Source organism: Filicampus tigris, chromosome 20, assembly GCF_054856515.1.
Source record: "Filicampus tigris isolate MCC_2025a chromosome 20, RoL_Ftig_1.0, whole genome shotgun sequence".
Lineage (NCBI taxonomy): Eukaryota > Metazoa > Chordata > Actinopteri > Syngnathiformes > Syngnathidae > Filicampus > Filicampus tigris.
In genome coordinates, this window is record NC_141236.1 from 737,484 (window position 1) to 761,984 (window position 24,501).

The 24,501-nt window shown below is 38.7% G+C and overlaps 1 protein-coding gene across 2 annotated transcripts in view; it reads left to right on the top strand.

Moving 5' to 3' along the window:
* Positions 1–6,095: 6,095 nt before the first annotated feature.
* bach2b (BACH transcriptional regulator 2b) overlaps positions 6,096–24,501 on the top strand; it is an 88,134-nt gene continuing 69,728 nt past the window's right edge. For both annotated transcript variants that reach the window (XM_086019089.1, XM_086019087.1), the window contains exon 1: positions 6,096–6,501. Coding sequence is in view for 1 of the 2 variants with exons in the window: in XM_086019087.1 (XP_085875213.1) it covers positions 6,454–6,501 (48 nt within the window). In the remaining variant the exon portion in view is untranslated. The remainder of the gene's footprint in view (positions 6,502–24,501) is intronic.

The following is a 24,501-nucleotide window of genomic DNA, read 5'->3' on the forward strand; positions in this document are numbered from 1 at the left end:
GTCACACTGCACACGCTCCTACTCAACGTTTTAAAAGAGTAGCAGACCTAAAAATGGCACAAGACCTGCCACAGGAACGAATTGTAAACAAGCAAAGCAAGGCAAATCTCTTATTTGGTTACATTTTGGGTTTGTCGTGGAAGACGGCGAGCATAGACGTATAAAGTGCAAGTTGTCGCTGCATCCACCGACAACACAACAAATCTATTCAACCGTTCAATCGTATATAATATTCAATCGTTTGGTTTACGATGATGTTATGATACACCAAAGCAAGAAAACACCGAGTTAGGTTTGGCGTCATCCATCCATCCATCCATTATCGATACAGCTTATCCTCACAAGGGTCGCGCGGCGTGCTGGGGCCTATCCCAGCTGTCTTCGGGCAGTAGGCAGGGGACACCCTGAATTGGTTGCCAGCCAATCGCAGGGCACACAGAGACAAACATCCGCACTCACAATCACACCTAGGGGCAATTTAGAGAGTCCAATCAACTTACCATGCATGCTTTTGGAATGTGGGAGGAAACCGGAGTACCCGGAGAAAACCCACACAGGCACGGGCTAGAACATGCAAACTCCACACAGGGAGGCCGGGGCTGGGATCGAACCCATGACCTCTGAACTGTGAGGCGGACGTGCTAACCAGTCGACTACCGTAGATTTGGCATCGTCTACAACGCAAATCTCAGTCGTAGAAACACTGTACGCAGCAATCTCCACCCATCTACATCGGAGAGACACAAAAAGATAACAGAATCTAATGCCCGGAAAAGGCTTCCAAATGTTTAGGGCACAGACTCCACTTTGCAATTGGGACGCGGGATTTATTTTAAATAACATATCTTATGCAAATATACGCTACTTTTACCAGCACAAAAATAGCAACCATGCTAAACATTATTACTGTGACATAAGTTAAATTTCTTGTGTAGTCTATAATATGAAGTCAAATTTTGTGTTAATTTTTGTTTCAAATTGCTTCAAATGCAATTTTCAAACATATTATTGGTCATTATATTGTAATACAGTTTATATATGGCCTACTGTAATTTAGAAGTATTGTATAGATTATGTACTAGTATGTAACAGTCAACATTTAAATTAGTTTGACCCAATCAGCATATTAAATTTATAATTTATCAGAAGCAAATTACTTTGTTTACTATGTGTAAATATTACTTTAAAAACAAAACAAAAAAGGCTGCAGACAAATGTCTAAATGTATCGATGAATAGCATGTCTGTTATTCTGTCAAAATTGGCATTTTACTCCAAGCAGTTTACTACTTTGCCAATTTAAGTGCATAGCAAGTTAACTCGTTTGTTTGTACAAGGAAACCATACTTTAATTTATACATTTGTACTTACATTTTTTTTTTTTAAATAATTAATTCAATAAATGTTGTTGGGTCCAAAACGAACTTAAATTATAGCGTTTCAAAGAATTTTGTCTTAATAGTTTTTACACGTTTAAACGTCTTCTTGTTTTGCAGCAAAAAAATAAATAATCGTTTGAATAATCATGATTTCAATTATTACCAAAATAATCGTGTCTTATCCATTATTAGCGTTATTGGTCATCGTTCTACTTATGTCTAGTTTGGTGAAAAAGGTCGCTATAAGGACATACATCGCCACATTGGAGGCAGTTGCTTGGGGGGGACTTTGATGCTATCAAGAGCCTGCAATTACTTTGGGGGCATGTCGGCTGGATCTTTGTCTCGTAGCAAAGTATGTTGATTTTGTTTGACACAGTACATCGATCACTAGTTTAATGGTGTAAAACGTCTTTCATGAAATGGTTTGTGTCCAGATAAACAGAAACTTTATGACGCGTCGAAGCTTTTCGAGCTCGCCCTAGCTTGCTAACTGCTAACAAAGAGACAAGTTTGTTTACAACACATCGCTCAGCAAAATGTTCTATAATGTTCCATCAATGTATATGAAATTTGTATACCTATATAATTAACAGATTTATGTTTAACAGCAGTGCGAAGTAAATCTTGAATGAAAAGTAAAAAGAAAACAATAACTGATATAAAGTCATCAGATCATAACCTTGTATGTTGTGATGGTGTAAGTGTTCATGTTGAAGATTTGACAGACATTGTGCGCGTCTGCTTTCAAACAACTTCATTTTTGCCTCCGGTTAATTTGAATCACTGCCGGTATCACAAAATAAAATCTCTAGTTGACCGATTAGAGCAACCATAAACAGCACAGGTGTTAACCATTTTTAGAAATACATAGCGGTCATCTCACTCACTCGACCGCCTGCCACTCTGGCAGCATACAAATGTGACCTCATGCATTGGGGGGTTGGTTCAAATCACTGAATATATTTTAGAAGTACAAATGCTGCGCCTTGCTTTATTACAAGTGTACATTCATGTTAATACAGTATGTCTCCCATGTCTCACTCTCACAAGCACGAAGAGCTATGAAAATAGGCTGTTTATTCAACATATGTATTTTGTGTGTATATGTTACTACAGATACTTCGCAAGTGATGATTTAAATATGAATAATTTTACATCCATGTGGGTGTGCAATTCTTTAGAATTACCCCAAAAATTGTGCTTCTTTTGGAGTTTTTTCAAACGGGGAGGTATCGGTACAGTATCTGTATCGGCCGATACTGCGCAGCCAGGTAGCGGAATCGGTATCGGGGCCAAAAAGTGGTATTGGTAGAACACAAATATATATATATATGTGTGTATGTATATATATATATATATATATATGTGTGTGTATGTATATATATATGTGTGTGTATGTATATATATATGTGTGTATGTATATATATATATATATATATGTGTATGTATATATATATATATGTATATATATTATATATAAAAATATATATTAAATATATAATATGTATATTATATATAAAAATTATCTATAAAAATATATATAAAATATATAATATATATATATATTATATATATTTATAATATATATATATATATATATATATATATATATACATATACACACACACACATATATGTATTTATTTTTCTTTCTAAAGAAAGACACTAGGTTAGCCCATCGGGTCGGCAACCTTCAAGCCATTTTGCCACGGAAAAGAAAACACAGAGAGCCACAAACACTTTTTGACATTAACCTCCAAAGGCTAGTTTTTTTAGTTCCCAGGCACCGTTAAGTTCAAATTGTATAATACCTTATATTGCTATTGCATACTCACGTCCACATAACACTGCTTACAAAATACATTCAATCGATAATTTGACACTTGAATTGATTAAAAGAGTACAAAAACCAAGCCATGCAGCGACATCCGAGTACTTCTAAGTCCGAACGCATGTGAAGCCCCCATCGTGCCCCCAGCCTTTGAAACGTCACACCAGAAAACACACCTGCCCAATACAATCCATCTTCATTTTGGCTCCAACGCCTTCACAAAACGCCTTCTTTCAGGTTTAAATCCATGAGTGATGAGGTGAATAAAACTGATCCAACTAACCGCGTTAAAGGTACATATTGAAATGAAACAGAGACTTACCTCACGACACACGTGAGGGGGGTCTTTTTGCACCGAAACATCTCATCGATCCATCTTAAACAAGTCAACGTAATCCAATGAACCTTACTATTTTCACTGGTTATTGCTTAAAAAAAAGGCTGCAATCAGCAACAGCCATGTTGCACACACTTACAGCCGTGGAATTGTGCTTTATTTGAGTATTTACTATTTTCACCGCTTTAAATTGGCTAGAATTGCATACAAATTACAGACGAAGTAGAGGCAATTACAATCGATTTGTGATTTTTAAAAAAAAGAAAAAAGAATTTGACCATATTTAATAATATAATAATATAATTTTATTTTCGTATTTCGAGGTCACAATAATCTTACAATTTACAACTACAATTAAACAAATGAACACACACAAATGAAATACTTTGTTCAGATATTGCAGTTTTGGTGTCACTGGCAGCAGGCGTGTCAGAAGGCAGCAACGCATGCGGCCTCTTTCATGTGCCGTGAAGCGTTGCTAAGGAAGGCGAATGCTGATCACCGAAATTGTACAAGAAAGAAGTAAAAAACTTTGACTTAAAAAAAAGACATGATACCCGTTTGACAAATAACATAGTGGTCGTTTCCCACCTCTGAGGTTGTGGGTTTGATCCCTGGCCATTGTGACAATGCTGAAGTATCCTTGAGCAAGATACTGAACGCCCAGTTGCTCCTGATGCTGCGTCATCAGTAGGTAGATGCTTTTCTATGAGTGGAGAGTTTATTTTCATCGACTTGACAGCCACCTAGACTTGTGACGTCATCTCGACAGCCAATGGTCCTTTTTTTCCGATTTCGCAAATCTGACCTCCCAGTTCAATGTGGCGTTATAGTGCACTTTACCTGGTCGGAGGTCGGCTAAGTCTAGGGTTTCCAACGGTCCCTTGAAAACCGGAATCGTCCTGTATTTAGAAATGTAAGTGTGCGTCCCGTATTGAGTTGTAAAGGGACGCACTTTGTCCCGTATTGTGAGAGTCAAAAATAGTCCGTAAAATGTCAATGACCTGAACAACAGGTCCCTACATATGACAACTTACGGTAAAGGTCGTAGGACATCCCCTGCTCTGTGACCAATGAGCTGGCAGCACATTCATACACGAGTATGACGATACAGAATCCGCATATCTTGTTGGACTGTTGCAAGCCCTGCAGCCGCCCTCCGATTCTGCTATGGCGACACAAGCTCTTGGTAGCAAAAATACAGAGAGGACTGGAAAGCAGAAAATAACACATAGGTCGAAAAAGTGCGAGAATTTGCCTCAGAGACAAATTTGTTGTCCACCAGGTAATACCAGAGCTAGATATGGTGTGTAAAGAATGAAGTTTTTTTTCAAACCTCTAATTAAGGTTATAATGGGAATGTGCAATGAATGTCAGCATTGTATGGACAAACATATAATTTTTGGGTGGAATAAATAAGTACATAAATAAGATTGACAAGTATGTTAAGTAGATATGTAATACATTGATGAATAATGAAAGGATTCACACATAGCCTCACATTAATTACAAATTCAAACAGATATGCATAGTTTTTACTTGTACAGGCAGTTGATATACTACTTATACTACTATAAATATATACAGTAAAAAATTGTTTACATTGTTTTTCTCTTTTATGAAGAATAAGTGGATAAATGACAAATGTTCTGCTGAACTGATGAAAGGTGGGCTCATTGTGACCTTGACATGACATGTCTTGCTCAGAATTTTACTCTGCTGTAGTCAAAGACAAACCATCAAGATCTCAGAAGAAATATAAATGGAACAAATAGGCTGTCTCCACATAATGTGGCATTGAGCTGTTCATAAGTTATGAATGTTCTGCTTATTATTGATTGTTTTATATTAATGTATATATTTTTAAGTTGAACAGGAAATGTTTCAAGAAGTTTGAGAGAGATTTATTTTGTTCCGCAAATTTTGTTAGTTTGTATTAGTACATTTCTGAATAATAACTTTTTCATGTGTTCATCCATCCGTTATCCAAACTGTGCTGGAGCCCATACCAGCTGTCTACGGGCAGCAGGCGGGGTTCACCCTGAACTGGTTGCGAGACAATCGCAGGGCACACACAAACAAACAACTATTCGTGCTCATAATCATACCTAGGGACAATTTGGAGCATTCAATCAACCTACCATTCATGTTTTTTGGAATGTGGGAGGAAACCGGAGTACCCGGAGAAAACTCACGCAGGCACGAGGAAAAAAATGTAAACTCCACATAGGAAGGCCAGGGCCTGATTCAAACCCACGACCTCTGCACTGTGGGGCGGACGTGGCGGCAACTTTAACTATAAATAGTTAAAAATGATTTCACCCACAAAAATAAATAATTAATAAACAAACAAAAAAAAGTCACGCAAGGGAAGGTTGAAGGCAGGCAGGTCGGCCGTCTCTGCCGATGAGGTTTACCTTATTTTTTTTTCAGGGAGTTGGGAACCGTAGATGTGTCCGACTTCCTCCCTTCCTCGAATGCAGCAGTAGAATCTGCTTTGAGTTCACCGAGCGCGACACTTTGCCACATTCAATATGGCAGGGAACTTTACGTACGATTCTGTGCCAAGGCGGGGTCCGTGGATACGCAAGGAGCGACGCGCTGACGATGTTGTCAATGAACGAACCGAGTGACGTCGCGGACTAATGTCAACAATGCAGCGGTCGAGAGTAGGCGCTCCAGTCGAGTGTAACAACCAGCGGGAGACTGAGCTGCACTCCGTGCAGGATCACTGTAAACGCGGGTTTACACGTACTCATGGTCGTTAACAGGGAGGCAAATCACGGACATGTTTTTTCAGCAAGTGAGACGAATCAAATCGAGTAGTAGCCACTGAAGAAGACAAATTGCTATCGAGAGGATATAAGGAGACGGCAAATCAAGCCATCATGTGAAAGAACTTGGATGGGAAACGGACACGAGCGTTTGCTCGAGAAGACAAGGAAGAAAACGGTAAGCAGCCATGCACTTTCTGGTGTCTTTGTGGTACTTCGACCTACTCTATATGCTGTGTAATATAGCTTAGTTTCCTGTCTGTCACAACCGAAAGTGATCAATCGATTTGGTGAGTCACACACAGTCATGGGCGTTTTGAGCCATGTAAAAAGTCATCGGTAGGAAAGCAACATATATTATTGGGTTTAAACTTGTCGGGTTTGAACGCTGGTTCAGAAATTAAACACATCCCCGAACCACATCCTGTTATGTTTTGAGTCAGCACGGTTTGCTGCGATTGTGCATAGTGGCTGATCAAGTGTGTTGACTTCACGCCACGGGGAAACATTTAAAGAACACTGACCCCCACCCCACGCCCCATGACGCAAACATACCTCAGTCACAGCATTCAATAGGGAGGAATTTCCCAGGTTATATTACTGTCGTGGTGATTAGTTAGAGTAATGCGATAAGCAGTATTGATTTCCCAAATAGTAACCTACTTTGATGATTTTTCATTTTATTCTATCATCATATCCCTTTCGCGGTCTAAATACACATCATTACACTACGTTTTTCCTACAGCCAATTCGACTATACACTGCGGTTACCCATTACTCCACCAACCAAACGTTCCTGATTCATTCTTCACTCAGAATAATTTCATTTTTTAATGTAATGATTGAAATGTGGTGTAATTCTATCAAATAGCTATATTTCTTCATTGTGAGTGTATGAGTCCAGATGCGCCTGTATTGTTATGTGAGCGGGTCCTGCAGCGCAGTGGCTTAGTCAGCCCCTTCTACTATGCGGGGGTCCCTGATTAGCGGGTGAGTCTGCTGTGACTGCACTCCTGAAAAGGGACGCAATCAAATATATGTTCTAAATTGAAATCGTATCCATGCTAAACTATTAAAGGTATTTCGACATCGCTACATGCTTTCCTACATCGTTCTCTGAAACATAACGTGCCCTAACAAAAGATTGCAGAATGTCTTGGTTTATTCGTGTTCTGGTTGAGTCCCACTATTGACTCGTTGATGTGGTTGCGAACATTGATGCTGTAATACAGCAATTAGAGTCGTCGTGACATAAGGTATGCAGCTCTTTGTCTGTGGATGCGCGGTCCGCGCTATGTAAAGCAGCATCAGCCGTCAATATTCCACTTTCTCTCGTCATTTATATTTTGGGGGGATATCTTTGATAATGAAATACGATGTTAAGATATTTTTACGTGTTGTATAAATACAGAAACTAGTTTTATTTCGATGTCATGGTAAACGTTGCTCGACTCTCCCAACACGTGCATGGCTGAAGCACTCATCTGTCGTTTTATGCAACGAGTCTCTTCTACTGTAGACGTTGCCCTCTATCCTTTTTAATTTGCACTAAGCCATTATTTTTAACACCACCAGTTTATAACCTATAGAACACTGTAAAACCTTCACAGTGAAATTATGTCATTTCAGACTTACCAGCCTGTGGTTGGTCAATATATATTTTTTCATGCCTACACTATTAGATTGACAACGGGTTTGACCTTTATCATTTTTTCCCCCACCATCGCTACATAATAGTCTCTTGTCTTTGGTGAATAGCTGTTCGTTAATTACTTTATAAAGACATTGTTTTCAAGCTTTTTTCTTTTTCTGTACATTAAAGGGAAGTCAAACCACAAAAATATTTACAATAATATTTCCATGCACCTTCACTAGTATAAAAATGGCATTCTGACGAATATTGCATTTGTGGAATATGAGTTAGGTAGCAAAATCCACCCATTTTTTGCCATCTCAGGAGGTGGCCATTTTGACACTTCTGTTGATTGAAAATCCCACCGCAGTTGCTTGGGGTTCAGGTAACGACTAATCACGGCTCACCTGTTTTCTGAAGCTGAGCAATGATTGGTCATTACCTGCACCCTGAGCAACTGTGTTATGATTTTTCGACGACAGCAAGTGGCAAAATGGCCGCTCCCTGAGATGGACCAAAAACATGTGGATTTTACTGTATTACTTATATTCCGCAAACGTAATATTAATCCGAATGCCATGTTTCAACTAGTGGGCCTGCTTAGAACATTCTTGTAAAGAAAATGTTGGGGTTGACTTCCTCTTTAAAAAAATTATATAAATTATATATATATATATATATATATATATATATAATGGAATATTTCAAAAACAATATATATATATATATATATATATATATATAATGGAATATTTCAAAAACAATATATATATATATATATATATATATATATATATATATATATATATATATATATATAAAATGGAACTGGTCCGTTTCCATTTTGTTCTAATTTCAAAACAAATGTTCCTTCATGGAATAAATTATGATTTAAATAATCAGTTCCAGAGTCAAGCCATCACATGATTAATCAAATATGAATGGCCCAACCATGTTAGGATATCAAATTTCAAGTGTCTTTTTGTGCCACTTAATAGCAAACAATCTGAATTGTGTCGATTGAACCATGTAGTGTAAATCCAGCCAGCACTTGTTTCATGAGAGTCTTGCATCTGGATGAGTCATATTTTTATTGAACAGTATGGTTCCAAATTATAAGATATTTGGTGTGTGTGTGTAGTAATTTCAATGTACATTCTCTATGTACCAGTATGTGGAATCAATTCAGTCTTGTCTTGATAGTCGTTAACACATCATTGCCTTATTACTGTACACTTACAGCGGAGTTTCAAATAAAAGATCTTCTGCCTGACTGTTATGTGTTTTAATCTGGACCAATTCTAGATTGGACCTTTTTAGTGTCATTAGTCTTTATATCAAAGCCTCAAATTCAGTTTTGCTTGTGAACAAAGTGTTGATGAAGCATACTAATTTACCCTACCCCGTGGGGTTCCCAGAATCAGAAATTCCACGAGGCAATACAGTATTATTTTTGTCTGCATATTGAAAATGTAGATCCAGTATTTAAAAAAATCTTTTTCATATATTTATTTACGTTTCTGTACATTCTGAATAAAATAGTTAAAAGGATGTAAGTATCTCTTCCACAAAGAAGCAAATTGCTGCAGCTTCTATACTTTTTTTTTTTTTTTTTCTGCATTAAAAAAATGACCGCCCCGCCCCTTCCCAAAGGTTATTTGGGAACATGAACACGGTGCAATGGCTGCAATACTATGAAAAAAAAAACTTGTTCTCATCCCCTCTTATGTCAGCACAAAGGTATGTGAGACTGGCTGCTGCCACAATATTTGGTATAGAATGAACAGCATCGCTGGAAAAAAAAAGTCTTCACTTCACCCCCAAGGAGTGTTGTTCCCACTTCCCACCCTTATTTGTCATTCTTCCTGAGCTATTTCACCGCTGCACATTCTTTTCCTTTTGCTGCATTTTGGCGACAGTGTGCTCCACCATTGTCCATCACCATGTGGAATCTTTTTTACTGAGGCAACCTGCCAAGAATCTATCAAATAATTTAAACACCACAGGCATATTTCTGAGTCACGTTTGTTAGTTATTCTCCCTTATTTTTGTCAAGACAGTCCGTTTTGTCCAAAGTTCAAGCAGATTCACTTCTTGAACTGATTGTTCATACTTTTTTCGTATCCTGGCTTTCTAATGTTATATGAATAAAGATGGGGATTACAAAGCAGTTTAGAAGAATGAAGCATGTCTAAAGTGGCCCTGCGTATGAAAACATTCTGCCAAGTGTAACAAGATTGTTGTACGGGATAGTGGAGCACACTTTCAACCATGAAACTATTTCAACTATGTCATGGAACTGAGGTATTGCTGAGGACTGTTTGAGCTTGCACCCACTGAGCTGACTCAGTGTGGAAATGTTGCTGATGATGAGTGTAGAGCAGATGCAAATAACTCTCAGAGGTAAATTCAACATGCCAGATATTTTCAGTGTTCTGTGAGATAGCTCAAATTCTCACATTTGTCAAATGAAATATTTAACAGCATTTATTTTTTATTTGTTTCTATTATAGTCACTGAAGGTGTATCTTTTCGAGATACTTGTGCAACTCAATTAAAAAACATTTGAGAGGGCAAGTAAAAATAAAAAACTGAGATAAATGTACAAGTGTACACACCTTCCTATAAATGGTACTGTGGCTGTGTTCAGAATTAACTAGGTACAACTAAGGTTGAATAGGAGTCAACACATGCTCCTGCCCCTTTTAACCCCAAATGATGTCCAGCTGTTCTAGTATTTGCTTGAAATTATGTTTGCTTTATAGGAGAATCCTGAAATCCTGAATATTTGTGCTAACATTGGCTGTTATGTGGAACTTTTCATAATTCCCTCTTCCTTGACTAAGGCCCCAGTTCCATCTAACAGCCCCAAAGCATGTTGATGCCACCACCATGCTTCACTGTTGGAACGGTGTTCTTTTGGTGATGATGCAGTGTAGTGTTTCAACTAGGGATGTCCAGATCACATTTTTTTCACCTGAGTCAGAGTCACTTGATTTTTTTTCGTCAATATCTGCCGAAACTGAGTCCCGATCTGATATCATGGCAGTGCATTAGGAAAAAAAAGGGCATCGTAAGTTGCTCAATTGTATTTTTTTTAGTGTAAAAAAACAGTATCACAACATAATACCTTTTTATATGGCTACAAGTCTAGTAGCACATCAGTGATACTGCACAGATTAATTATGCAAATGAATTTAAATATCCTGCCCCCCCAAAAAAACAAACTCAAATATAAAAAAAAATAATAAAGTGCTGAAACAAAATAAATATCTTTTTTAAATGGTAATAAATCAGTTCCACACAGTGAAACATCAACAAAAAAACCACAACAAAAGCATTTCACTATATTTTTAAATAGCCTCACATTCAGTCCCAAATAAAATTCCATTTCAGCATAATGTGAAGTATAGTTGAACGATTTCAGGAAAACATTGAATTGCAGGTTTTCTGACGGAAATTAAAATGAAAAACTTTTGACCTCATAAGCGCTTCGTCCTGGCTGACGTAACTGATTCATTTCCTCCTAATGGGGGTGTGTGCTTACTGTGTCACTTCGAGGACCCTGCCGAGGGTGTAGCGGTGGTCCACTGTTCCACGGCCGGGCCGAAAACCGCATTTCTCCTCCTGAATCAGAGATTCAACCACCCGGATTCAACCACGGACCCTCCTCACCAGCACCCCTGAATAGACCTTACCAAGGAGGCTGAGGAGTGTGATTCCTCTGTTATTGGAACACATCCTCTGCTCCTTCTTAAAAAGGTCTGCCAATCCAGAGGCACTGTCCCCGATGTCCACGCGATGTTGTAGAGGCGTGTCAAACAGGACAGCCCCACAACATCCAGAGCCTTTAGGAACCTTGGGCGTATGTCATCCACCGGGGTTCTGCCACCAAGGAGCTTTTTTAACCACCTCGACCCTAAAGATAGGAGAGCTCACCTCAGAGTATCCAGGCTCTGCTTCCTCAATGGAAGGCGTGTAAGTGGATTGAGGAGGTCTACGAAGTATTGTCCCAATCACCCCTCTCCCACCACCCGAAGGCAGAGGGAGGCTACTCTCTCCTCTATCAGGGTGAACCTCCACTGTACAGGCGCCAAGCCTCCCAATCACACCTCTCCAGGTCTCACTGTCATTGCCCACGTGATTATTGAAGTCCCCAGCAGAATGAATGAGTTCCCATGGGGAGCACTCTCCAACATACCAAGGACTCCAAAAAGGGTGGGTACTCTGAACTGCTGTTTGGTGCATAAGCACAAACAACAGTCAGGACCCGTCCACCCACCCAAAGGCACAGGGAGGATACCCTCTCTTCCACCGGGGTGAACCCCAACGTACAGGCGCCAAGCCGGGAGGCAATAAGTATGCCCACACCTGCTCGATACCTTTCACCTTGGGCAACTCCAGAGTCGAAGAGTGTCCAACCCCTCTCGAGATGACTTGTACCAGAGTCCAAGCTGTGCGTGGAGGCGAGTCCGACTATATCTCGTCTGAACTTCTCTGTGTCGCACACCAGCTCCTTTCCTGCCAGAGAGGTGACATTCCATGTCCCTAGAGTTCGTTTGTGTAGCCAGGGATCGGACCGCCAAGGTCCCTGCCTTTTTCCACTGCCCAGCTCACAGGGCACCCAACCCCTTTGGCCCCTCTCACAGGTGGTGAGCACATCGGAAAGGGACCCACGTTACCTGTTCGGGCTGAGCCCGGCCAGGCCCCATGGGTGCAGGACTGGCCACCAGGAACTCGTCAGCGAGCCTAACCTCCAGGCCTGTCTCCAGATGGGGGCCCTCGCCTGGGCAAGGGAAAATGTCGTCCAACTATTTTAGTCATCATCACAGGTCTCTGAGCCGTGCTTTGTCTGGCTCAGCATCACGGTCAAGTAAAAATCAGTAAAATATGAGTGGACTATGGTAATAATGAGTCCGCTAAAAGGATTAAGTGTTAAGACGGTGGGTCAACGCTAATGCCTGCACTGCACGAGAGTATTCGTTCACTACACTTACATTGTATGAACATTGAATGAAGCTTAAAATCAATGTATCAATAATACTGCTTTGGGGTAGCATTTAATGTAAATAAGCATTTACAATGCACTGATGGAGGAGAACACATTGCACCACAATGTACACAAAAAAATTAGTTTTCTTAATTTTCAATAGCTTTTAAAAAAAATAAATATCTTTAAAAAAATAAATATCTATCAATCTATATATAAATAAAACCAGGGTTTTTTTCCTTGCTCAGATTGAGTCAGAGGTGGTACCATCCTGACCATGCGCTATGGCGTGCGTGTATGATGGTGTGATGGGAGGAGGGGGGTAGTTAGGGTTGCCAACTCCCGGAAAAATAAAAAGGGACACCTCATCGGCAGGGACAGCCGTCCTGACTACCTTCAACTAGCGATGGGCGTATCGATACCACAATATTGATATTCTGATCCAGAGTCCTCAATTTTACGTATCGATCCTCAAGATAAAGTAGTGATATTTGCAATTAATTCATATATATATTTATTAATGTATAATTTAGGAGGTTGTATTGTTATCCAATCAGAATTCTCGAATTTTCAGTATGTGTTGCCAAGGGCAATGAGCTTTCTGCCTTGGCCGAAACGTCTTTGACTACTGCAGAGTAAAACGCTGAGCAAGACATGTCATAGTTGAGGCTCAAAATTAGCTCACCTATAATCAGTTCAGCAGAACATGTTAACATATTTTTCCACTTACCGTTCATAAAAGAGAAAAATAGTGTAAACATTTTTTTTTACTATATTTATAGTAAAAGTGTAGTACAGTATATCTACTGCCTGTACAGTAAAAACGATGCATTCTGTTTGAACTTGTAATAAATGTAAGGCTGTGTTTATTCTTTATCTATTATTCATCAATTTATTACTTTTATGTATTATTAATCTATTTAACGTACTTATTAATCAATTGTACTTGTTTATTCCACCCCAAAATTATGATTATATGCTGTTTGTCCATACAATGTTGACATTCATTGCACATTCCCATATTAACCTTGATCGGAGGGTTAAAAAACAAATAATTATTTATATACCATATCTATCTCTGGCGTGGCCTGGTGGACAACAAATTTGTCATGTTGCTTTGTTGACTTCCGCTATCTACTTTGGCAAGCGACATTACCTCGACCAATAAGATAAGCGGATTCTGAATCGTCATACTCGTATATGAATGTGCTGTCAGCTCATTGGTCAGAGAGCAGGGGAGGGCCTAGGACCGTTACCGTAAAAAATGTCATATAAAAGGGAAGTGTTGTTCATTAATTCCATCAACATTTTACAGATTATTTTTTACTCTGCCGATATTACGGGACAAGGTGCGTCCCTTTACAACTCAATATGGGACGCGTATATACGTTCCTAAATATGGGTCAGTTCTGTTTTTCAAGGGACGGTTGGCAACCGTAGGGGTAGTAGTATTAGTGTGTCGAAGTTGGTTGTTGGAAACACTAATGGAAGTTTAAAATCAGTGCCCGTTTAAAATCATAGGCGGACCGGCCTATAGGCGATTAGTATTTTTTCTGACTGGACAGAAAAATGGATAGGCGGCGGCCAGAAGGGTACCCTGGTTATAGGCAGTAGGCGATAAATGGAGCATGAATTTTTAGTAAAATGCCCTGCTAGCTATCTATCTATCTATCTATCTATCTATCTATCTATCTATCTATCTATCTATCTATCTATCTATGTACACACACACACACACACACACACACACACAGGAGTGCACATAAATGGTACGCAGGTACGCATGCGCAACAGAAATCTCTGATGCGTACCGTAATTTGCGTCACAAAGCGCATTTGCGTACCTGTACATACGGGTGGTAAAAAAACCCCACTAGTGGTGCAGTGGAATGAATCATCTTTGATTGGTAAGGATCAAGCATAGGTTCAGGATGGTCATGATCCGCAGAATGGTTAGTGAAAAAAATTGTGCGTTCACAATAAGGCAACATGATTAGTCTGCATTCAGTAGAGAAAGTTGAAAACCCTCAAGATCACTAACTTCAAAATAAAGCTTACCAAATAATACATTAAGTCATTGATGCCAATGCAATAGCCTTAGGCTAGGTTCACAACGCAGGTAAATGCGACCCAGATCTGATTTTTTTGCCCACATGCGACCTGTATCAGATTTTTTTATGAGTCTGAACGGCTCAATTCCGATTTTTTCAAATGCGACCTGGGTCACTTTCATATGTGGTCCTAGATCGGATACTTGTCCGATCTTTTCCAATGCATTCGCGGTCTGAACGGCCAGGTCGCATATATCCAACGTTGACATCATCCAGAGCCCAAAAATGTGCTCCGCGCAGGCAGAGGGAAACTGCTGGCAGCAGGGGATCGAATCTACAAAGTTGTTTTGAGTAACACTGTTGACTTTACATTTTACTTTAATTTAATCCCATTTGAAACATTAAGCATAAAGTGGACATTTATGCAGATCGTAGTAATCCAGCCACGGACGGGTCAGATAGATTCATTTTTTATGCACAGTTAGGACGGGTCGTCATCGTTAGTGATGTCTCCATGACATGAGATATTAAAGCCTCGCCTCATAATTTCCCCCAAATACTGTATTTATTTCTACCTGCTACCTAATCGCTTGACTGTATAAATGCCTCGACACGCTGGACCACATTTACTTCAGCAAACACAACGTCGGGTGTGACGTCATCTCGCGCATGCGGGCCACTTTGACGACGCATATATTCATACAGCAGACAAGACCAAGGTTGCATTTATAGTGTAATATGAACTATTAAACAAAAAAAAAATCTGATTTTTTTCAAAAAATCCAAATTGAGCATTAAGACCTGCAGTGTGAACCTAGCCTTAGTGAACTTTTACTTTGAAGTTAGCCTGTGTGGTGGCGTAACGGCTTAATTAACTTCCCTTTTCGACGTATCTGCAATTTTAACACTTGCTACCAACACCAACACAACGCTGTCTCAAAATCATATTCAGTCGCTAATTTAGGACATGAGTAAACCGCTGGTTAATTACGCTATCATTGTATGATACGGCACAAGTCTCCGGCGTTAGTGGCTAACAGCTGTTATCATTAGCTGGTATATATATATATATATATATATATATATATATATATATATATATATATATATATATATATATATATATATATATATATATACAGACATATACATATATATATACATACATATATATCCACGTGTATATGTATGTATATATGTACAGTATATGTGTATATCTATGTGTGTACAGTATATATATGTACAGTATATGTATATATATATATATATATATATATATATATATATATATATACATATATATATATTCAAATCATGTACACGCTCAGTTTCAGATTCAGGTTTTGCTTGTATATACATTTGCAGTCAGATAGAGGTGTAACCAATATGAAAACTACAGAGCTGTCAATGGGTGAAAAACTATGTCCTGAAGAAGAAACAAACCACAGGTGTACACACAAACAAATCAGGTAAATAGACCAAGGAAAACAAAAGCTGTTGATAACAGATTTGAAAAGATCAAAAAAGACTCAAAGGAACGGTTTTTGATCCTCCCTAAAGCAAGTGTGAAAGTATCACAATCTATTTGTAGACTTTGTGAACAAAAGCATGTTTAACAGCTCGACATGAAAATCCAGTACTGTATCTGGAAGTAAAAACTGAATTGCTCATCTCCTTTTTCATATTCATCTTTTGATGAATATCAATCCTCGTGAGGATAAGCGGTTCAGATAATGGATGGATTGATGTTTTCAGTCTACAGCATAGGTAAAATAATTGGCCTCATTTTGGAGGCGAGGGTGCAGTTTTACAGTATATCATTCATTTGTCTTATACTGCCTCTCACACTATGTTTTTGTGCACTTTTTGTTTAATTAATTTCATTTAAAATCCTTGTAATAACAGTAACTACGTTTCTGTATGATTTCCTTTCTGTTATGCAAAAATGTTTTTTTTTTCTGTTTTTGGGCTTGCATGTAGACAACTGAGTGCAAAGGAAATGTAGCTTCCCACTGACTTCCTTTGCAGGTGCTTGTTCGCCACAAAAGTATATTTTATATTGAATTAAATTGTGATGTGAGTCAAGAAAATACAAATCCTGTACCCCTTCTGCATCTTTCTTTAATGTCTTCAAGTCCGTTACATTTCTTTCACAGCTTTCACACAACATGGTATTTGTTTATTAAGTCAGATCACTAATTATCCATCCATACTTCCATTTTCTAATCCACTCATCCCGTTTAAGTTTGTGGGGTAGAGTCAGATCTCTCTCTTCGCTCCTTTTGTGCTTTTAACATTGCAGTTTCAAATTGCCCTAGTATAATGTAAACAAGTTTTCACACTGCTTAGGTCAAGACCATTTGGGAGTTCTGTAATGTGCGCCATGTTATGAAACCAGCTCAGCATAGATTTTTTTTCTGATACGCATTTGTTGTTCTGGACTTGTTATACATTACAATATATATTATGGCTATTTAACAATAGTAAGGAGGCACATAGAAATCATATTCAAAAGGATTACATACACTATACCCACCCAAAGACAATACAGCATAAAAGGTTTATCTATTAGTGTTGGCAAGTGTAGTTGTTTGGGGAGCTTCTTCAAAAAGACAGTCCAAAGGCAAAAAGAAAAACAGGTGACCCAAAGACTGTTGAGGCGCAAGAAACAAACGCAGGGCTTCCATCAATTACTCAAACTACTTTCAGCGCAAGGTGAGTTGTAGGTTTAATACGTTTTCATTTGTTTCATGCCAGTCCGTAAAAATATCTCTTTATATGAAACTGTTTTGTTTGGCACAAAAAAGGTTTGAGAGCTGCTGATCGAAACAAATAATCACTGCAATGACTCCCCATGTGTTCTTTTACTAGATTTTAAATGCCTTCATTGTCTTGAGCCGTCATATCTACTGTATATGACATCAAGGCTCGAAATAGGCTTTTTGCATGGCAGTTTGCGAGGCAAAATTGAGAAACTGAGAATCAACCACCCATACATCCCAGAAAGGTTCGTTGGACTGCCACTGCGTCACACACTGCAGGTAGTCGGAGGTTGAGGCACAGCTCCCAAAAAAAAAAAAAAAAAAAAAGCACAGCTCTCTTTGCATCACCTACACTAAGAAAAACTGTTGTTTTTATGGGAAAAAAAACTTGCAGCTGTGGTTGCTGGAATAGTATTGTAAAAAAAATACATCAGAGTGTACAACACATTACAGAACAACTATACATTTTACAAGTTAAAACTGTAATGCAAAAATGTATGCTAAAATTTTCATACTTTAACTGTAAAATTAAGTTATTATTCTGTTTTTCCACAATATACTGCCTTAAGATACACACTGATTTATTGTTATTGATACTACAGATTTTTGAAGTCATGATTTTACGGCATATTAATGTTAATTTAACAGATATTTCTTACAGTGTAGCTAGCAACGAGCTTCACCTGGCTACTGCTGCGGCCAAACAATGCACTCACTCCGAAGTCAGTAATCATCAATGCTTCTGTGGCTGGGAATAGTGCTTGGTGTATGGAAAAAATCTATCACAATATTGGCCATTTTATATCACGATAATGATACCATGATACGTTTCAAGTTATTCTATAAAAAATATATATATTCAACACACTGTGTTCTGAAGATTTGCATGTGTCATCCTGAGTTGAATTCTTGCTTTGAGTACGTTTTGCCTCTGAACATTAGTGTGGCGCATGCAATGGACAATACATTGATTTCATTGGTCCCGGGATGCCTCACGCGATGCAATTGATGACATCACAGCTGAAACGATGACGTGCTGAAACCATGGCATAGCACAGCATTATGAGTCTCAGCCAATCACATTCGTGTGCACTTATGAGACTACTCGGAAAAAATAAACTAACAATATAAAGAAGCATTTCGAAACAAGGGGGCAGCTTTAAATCTTAGAAATGTGAATAAATTGGTTTGCCTCAGCGACTGAGGATAAGTAGAGAAGAGGGCGGTCTTGTTTTGTGTTAATAAAGTCAGTTAAAGGAGGAACACAAGACTTGCTGAAACCATGGCATAGCACAGAATTATGAGCCTCAGCCAATCACATTCGTGTGCACTTGAGGGACTAATCGGAAAAAATAAACTAACAACATAAAGAAGCATTTCGAAAGAAGGGGGAAGCTTTAAATCTTAGAAATGTGAATAAATTGATTTGCCTCAGCGACTGAGGATGAGTAGAGAAGAGTTATGTCTTGTTTTGTGTTAATAAAGTCAGTTAAAGAAGGAACACACGACGTGCTGAAACCATGGCATAGCACAGCATTATGAGCCTCAGCCAATCACATTCGTGTGCACTGCAGGGGCTACTCGGAAAAAATAAACTCTAACAATGTAAAGACGCATTTCGAAAGAAGGGGGCAGCTTTAAATCTCAGAAATGTGAATAAATTGGTTTGCTTCAGCGACTGAGGATAAGTAGAGAAGAGGGCTTTCTTGTTCAGTAATTAAAGGAGGAACACACAACTTCTTGAGACCACCTACAGCAGGTGTGTCAAAGTCAAATGGACGGAGGGCCAAATAAAAAATTTGGCGACAAGCCGAGGGCCGGACTGATAGAATGTTCATTGAAATGTTTTAAAATTTCCAGATTGGATCGGGTCCTTCGCGCCTGCTGATGATGATGATGTCACGCTTTATATTTCTGTAATATGTTTCTTTGCCTCTATGTTTGTCACCCCCCTGGCTGTTGTGTTTGTCTGTTACTAAATAAAAAATAAAATAAAAGTACATTACTGCTACTTTTGCGAGGCAGCTCGTACGTCACTTCCGCTTATAAGCCGAGAAGAAGCCGCTGCCCGTCAGATCAGTGGAACATTTGCGTTTCTCCTGCCAAACTGGAAACAATTTTCTGGTTGACTTGGGGTGCAAGATTGTATGAACTGGGGAACTGGTAAAACGGAGAAGATCATATGATTGGTATGATGTCTCCAGCTGACTCTATTTTAGAGTGGCAAGGTATGAATGTGGGTGCTCCCATCAGAAAACACAGGCCCGTATTCCACTAGACACTATTTATTGTGGTCTGCAACAACACAGACAAAGAATAACCTTGCAACATCATCCAATGCATATCCATTAGTTAACAATATGCCTAAACATTACAATTCACTGTATTAGATAAGATAAGATAAGATAAGAATGCCTTTATTGATCCCACAGTGGGGAAATTTTCATTGTTACAGCAGCAAAGATATAGGTCACACAGGGACGGCGGCATAATGTATAACATTGACGGCAAACATTCGGGATCAAACCTATGTAAATATACGCAGTAACATGTGTATATACACATGTATATACACACCAACATACATCTACATAAAAAGTATGAGGAACACTCATTTTGGCCTGTACATAGTACAGAGGAAAAATATTCTAAGTAAGTGACAGTGCTGCAGTGCTGTAGTGAAATGTAAGGGAACAGCATTGGATAGAAATAAAACTAGACTAACAGTAGTGGGGAATGTTGAGTATTGCACGGTATTACAGTAGTGGGGAATATTGGGTATTGCACGATATGAGCTCAGGTGCAGGACTGCACAATTGCACTAATGTCCGCCAGTTTGTAGAGACTACACAATGTTCTTGTTAAAGAGTCTGACAGCAGCAGGCAAAAAGGAACGGCGGAATCTCTCCTTTGCACAGCGAGGGTGTGACAGTCTGTCACTGAAGGTGCTGTGGAGTGCTGTTAAGGTGCCCTGGAGGGGGTGGTCCGGGTTGCCCAGCATTGATGACAGCTTGGCCAACATCCTCCTGTCCCCCACCGAGTTCACAGAGTCCAGGGAGCAGCCCAGGACAGAGCCGGCCCTCCTGACCAGTTTGTCCAGCCGGTTCTTGTCCCGGGCCGAGACGCCGCCCGCCCAGGTGACCACTCCCTGGAAGATGACCGATGCAACCACCGAGTCATAAAAGTTCCTGAGGAGTGTCCCCTGAACCCCAAAAGACCTCAGTCTTTAAACAGCCAAACAATACATACAATACACCTTCACACGTTTCGTCACTAGAATAGTTAGCATACTAGCCGAAATAACTAACTAGTGTTCATCAACGTGACATCACGCATGAGAACATATCAAGGCTATTATGTACAGCAGTTACCTGACACGAACCTCAATTATTAAACTCACCGTTTAACACTTACACACAACAACAAATGTGGTGAAACACCGGAAATCTGCAACTACTGAGGTTGCTGGCACGAACAAATTACTAGCCAGCTGTGTCGAAGGAGGAAAAAGAAAAGAAACCACGTCTCCTTCGCTATCAACACTTAATACTCGAGGAGCGTTTAATGCCTGCTCATAGTGTGGGACATCTCAATACTACACCGAAACTCAATGCCAACGATTACTAATAATAAAACGTGAGATTTCTAACATGAAGTATTTCTTAATAATGCGTGTTTTACTCCTAATAACTTTTCACTACAATCCGATTTTGAAAGCCACGAAAAGTGAGGTGAAGTCTTCAGTAGGCACGTAGACGACCGAAGGACGATCCTCGCAAAAGTAGCGGTAATGTTCGTTATAACAACAGCCAGGGGGTGGCAAACATAGATGCAAAGAAATATATTACAGAAATAGTGTAACGAATTGGGTTATCTGTGTTGTGGTCGAATTCGTGTCTTGCCAAGTAGTGTTGTTTCCGAGGTTAATGAATGTATCGCGCGGCTCGCTGGATGATTGGGTATGCGAGCGAGAGGAGCGGAGGACGAAGAGGAGAGCCGTTGCTCTTTTTTGACTGAACGGTTGTCGTACTGTATTGGCGTCGTCTGCGGCCCACAGTAGCCGGTTGGACTAATAAAAACGTGATAATTAAACTACGTCTGTGTTCTTGGAAGACGCTACAATATATTTTAAAGCGTGATGTCATCGGCAGGCGCGAAGCACACGATCACATCTGCTACCCACACCGGTTTGCTACGGGCCGGATCTAATAATAAAGAAATGTCATTCCAGGGGCCGTAGAAAACCTTCACACGGGCCTTGACTTTGACATACCTGTATGTGACCTACGGCATAGCATAGCATAGCATAACATAATGAGCCAATCACATTCATGTGCACTTCAGTGACCACTCGGAAAACATATACTATAAGAATATTACAAGGGCCACATAAAAATGTGTACAATACAGACACACACTTTGTTTGGGCCTTGACTTTGACATACCTGTATGTGACCTACGGCATAGCATAGCATAGCATAACATAATGAGCCAATCACATTCATGTGCACTTCAGTGACCACTCGGAAAACATATACTATAAGAATATTACAAGGGCCACATAAAAATGTGTACAATACAGACACACACTTTGTTTGCACACATTTGAAATATTTCTGTCACTGTTCTGAGGCCCTATTGCGTTTTTATTTTTGTAGTGAATAAAAATACTGTCTACTACAGAAAGAATATTAATAATTTTAATTTAAAATTTTCATCTCATGAGGACTTGTTGGAATGAAAACATACATTCTATACATATACATATATATATATATATATATATATATATATATATATATATATATATATACATACACACACACATTTACGGTATATATATATATATGTATAAATATATATATGTATATATATATATATATATATATATATATATGTATAAATATATATATGTGTGTGTGTGTATATATATATATATATATATATATATATATATATATATATAAATGTGCATATATACAATACAAAAATACAAAGCAAAATATGGCATACTTTGGAAATGGTTCGAATTGCGATTAATTACAATCAATTAATTTTTAAAATGTGATTAACTCGATTAAAATTAATCGTTTGACAGCCCTAATATATATACATATATATATATATATATATATATATATATATATATATATATATATATATATATATATATATATATATACATATACAGTAAGTATTCCCACCTACGGACCTCTGTCAAACGGAAATTCCCTCACCCGGAAAAACAACGTATGCATTAAATTTCTACTCCTATATCACATTAACGATCAATTCCATACAATGGAAGTTCCGGTATCCGGAACCTGGAACCAATAGCGGAGCCTGCAGTAGCGCAAACTCAAGCAGTTCCCACTCGATACTATGGAAAAACTTTAACCGTTCCGCCATCATCGGATCCAAAACGGCGACATGTAAGTTAATTCTTTGGCATGTGTTTTGCTGGAATTGCAAAAGATTTCAAATGTATTCATTTACATTTTCGTCTGAAGCTCATGGCGTCCAAACGAAGAAGAAGTGACCATGGAAGAGAGAGTGAAATGCATCCAATTAAGCGAAGCTGGACACAAAGTAAAAAACATCCAGGAGACACTTGGAGTCGGACAAACTCAAATCTACGAGACTTTGAAAAACAAGGAATCGATTCTGGCTTAGTACGATTCCATTCCTGCTCAAAGGAAATTGCTTGCGGCTTGACGGACGAAGGACAGTAAATAAACGTGTCCTTTTGTATGCACAAGAATCACCAAACATCAGTGATGATCAACGGGACAGTTACTTGCAATTAGCAACAAAACTGTATGATACGCAGACAAACAGTTTCATACAGCAAAAAATGACGCCAACACAACAACTCAAAATAGACTAGTTTTTTTTCCTAAGTCTGAGAAAAGTCAACGTTAAAATACAGTACAGTTGACTATAGTTAAGTACAGTACTGTACTGCATTGGTGTTCCATTATTGTTTTCAACAGTATTTGGACCATTTTTGGACCATCGAACATGCAGCCCTCACATTTATACTGTCTTCAAAATCTTAACATAATGTGGGCTGGTCCCCTCCCTGGCTGGCCCTGTCTATAGGGCTGATCCTCTCTAGCTGGTTTACACCTTTAACTGATTTTGCGATGACCGTAAATGTGTAATTGCCATATTCATATTCATATATATTTGGATCCATCAATATGTATGTGTATGGTATATTGTATATATATATATATATATATATATATATATATATATATATATATATATATATATATACACACACACACCCACACACACACATATGCATATGTAAATTACATTTAAACTCAACGAAATTCCATTGAAATCATTATAACGGCTGCCTTCCAACGTCTCGCTCATACACTGCTGCGATTAACGTGCGCCATTTTTAACGAGGATTATAGTCGTGATCGTCCACCACATTACTAATATTGCTGGTTTCGTTTCAAGTATTGTACTTCACACCCAAATGATTTTCGCTTCTCACACAAAAAGAAACAACCCGCAAATGCCCAGGAGCCAAAAGAAACGAACGAAAGAATACATCGAGTTGCTGCGTCATACTTCTTCGACACCTGCGGCACTTCTAGCCTACATGCATGCAACCCATCACTGGGTATACATATGTGCCTACAAACATTTGTAATCATAGTAAAAATAAGTAACTGACCTGGATGTATGAAAAATAACACACATAAATCAGCGATGTGGGACAC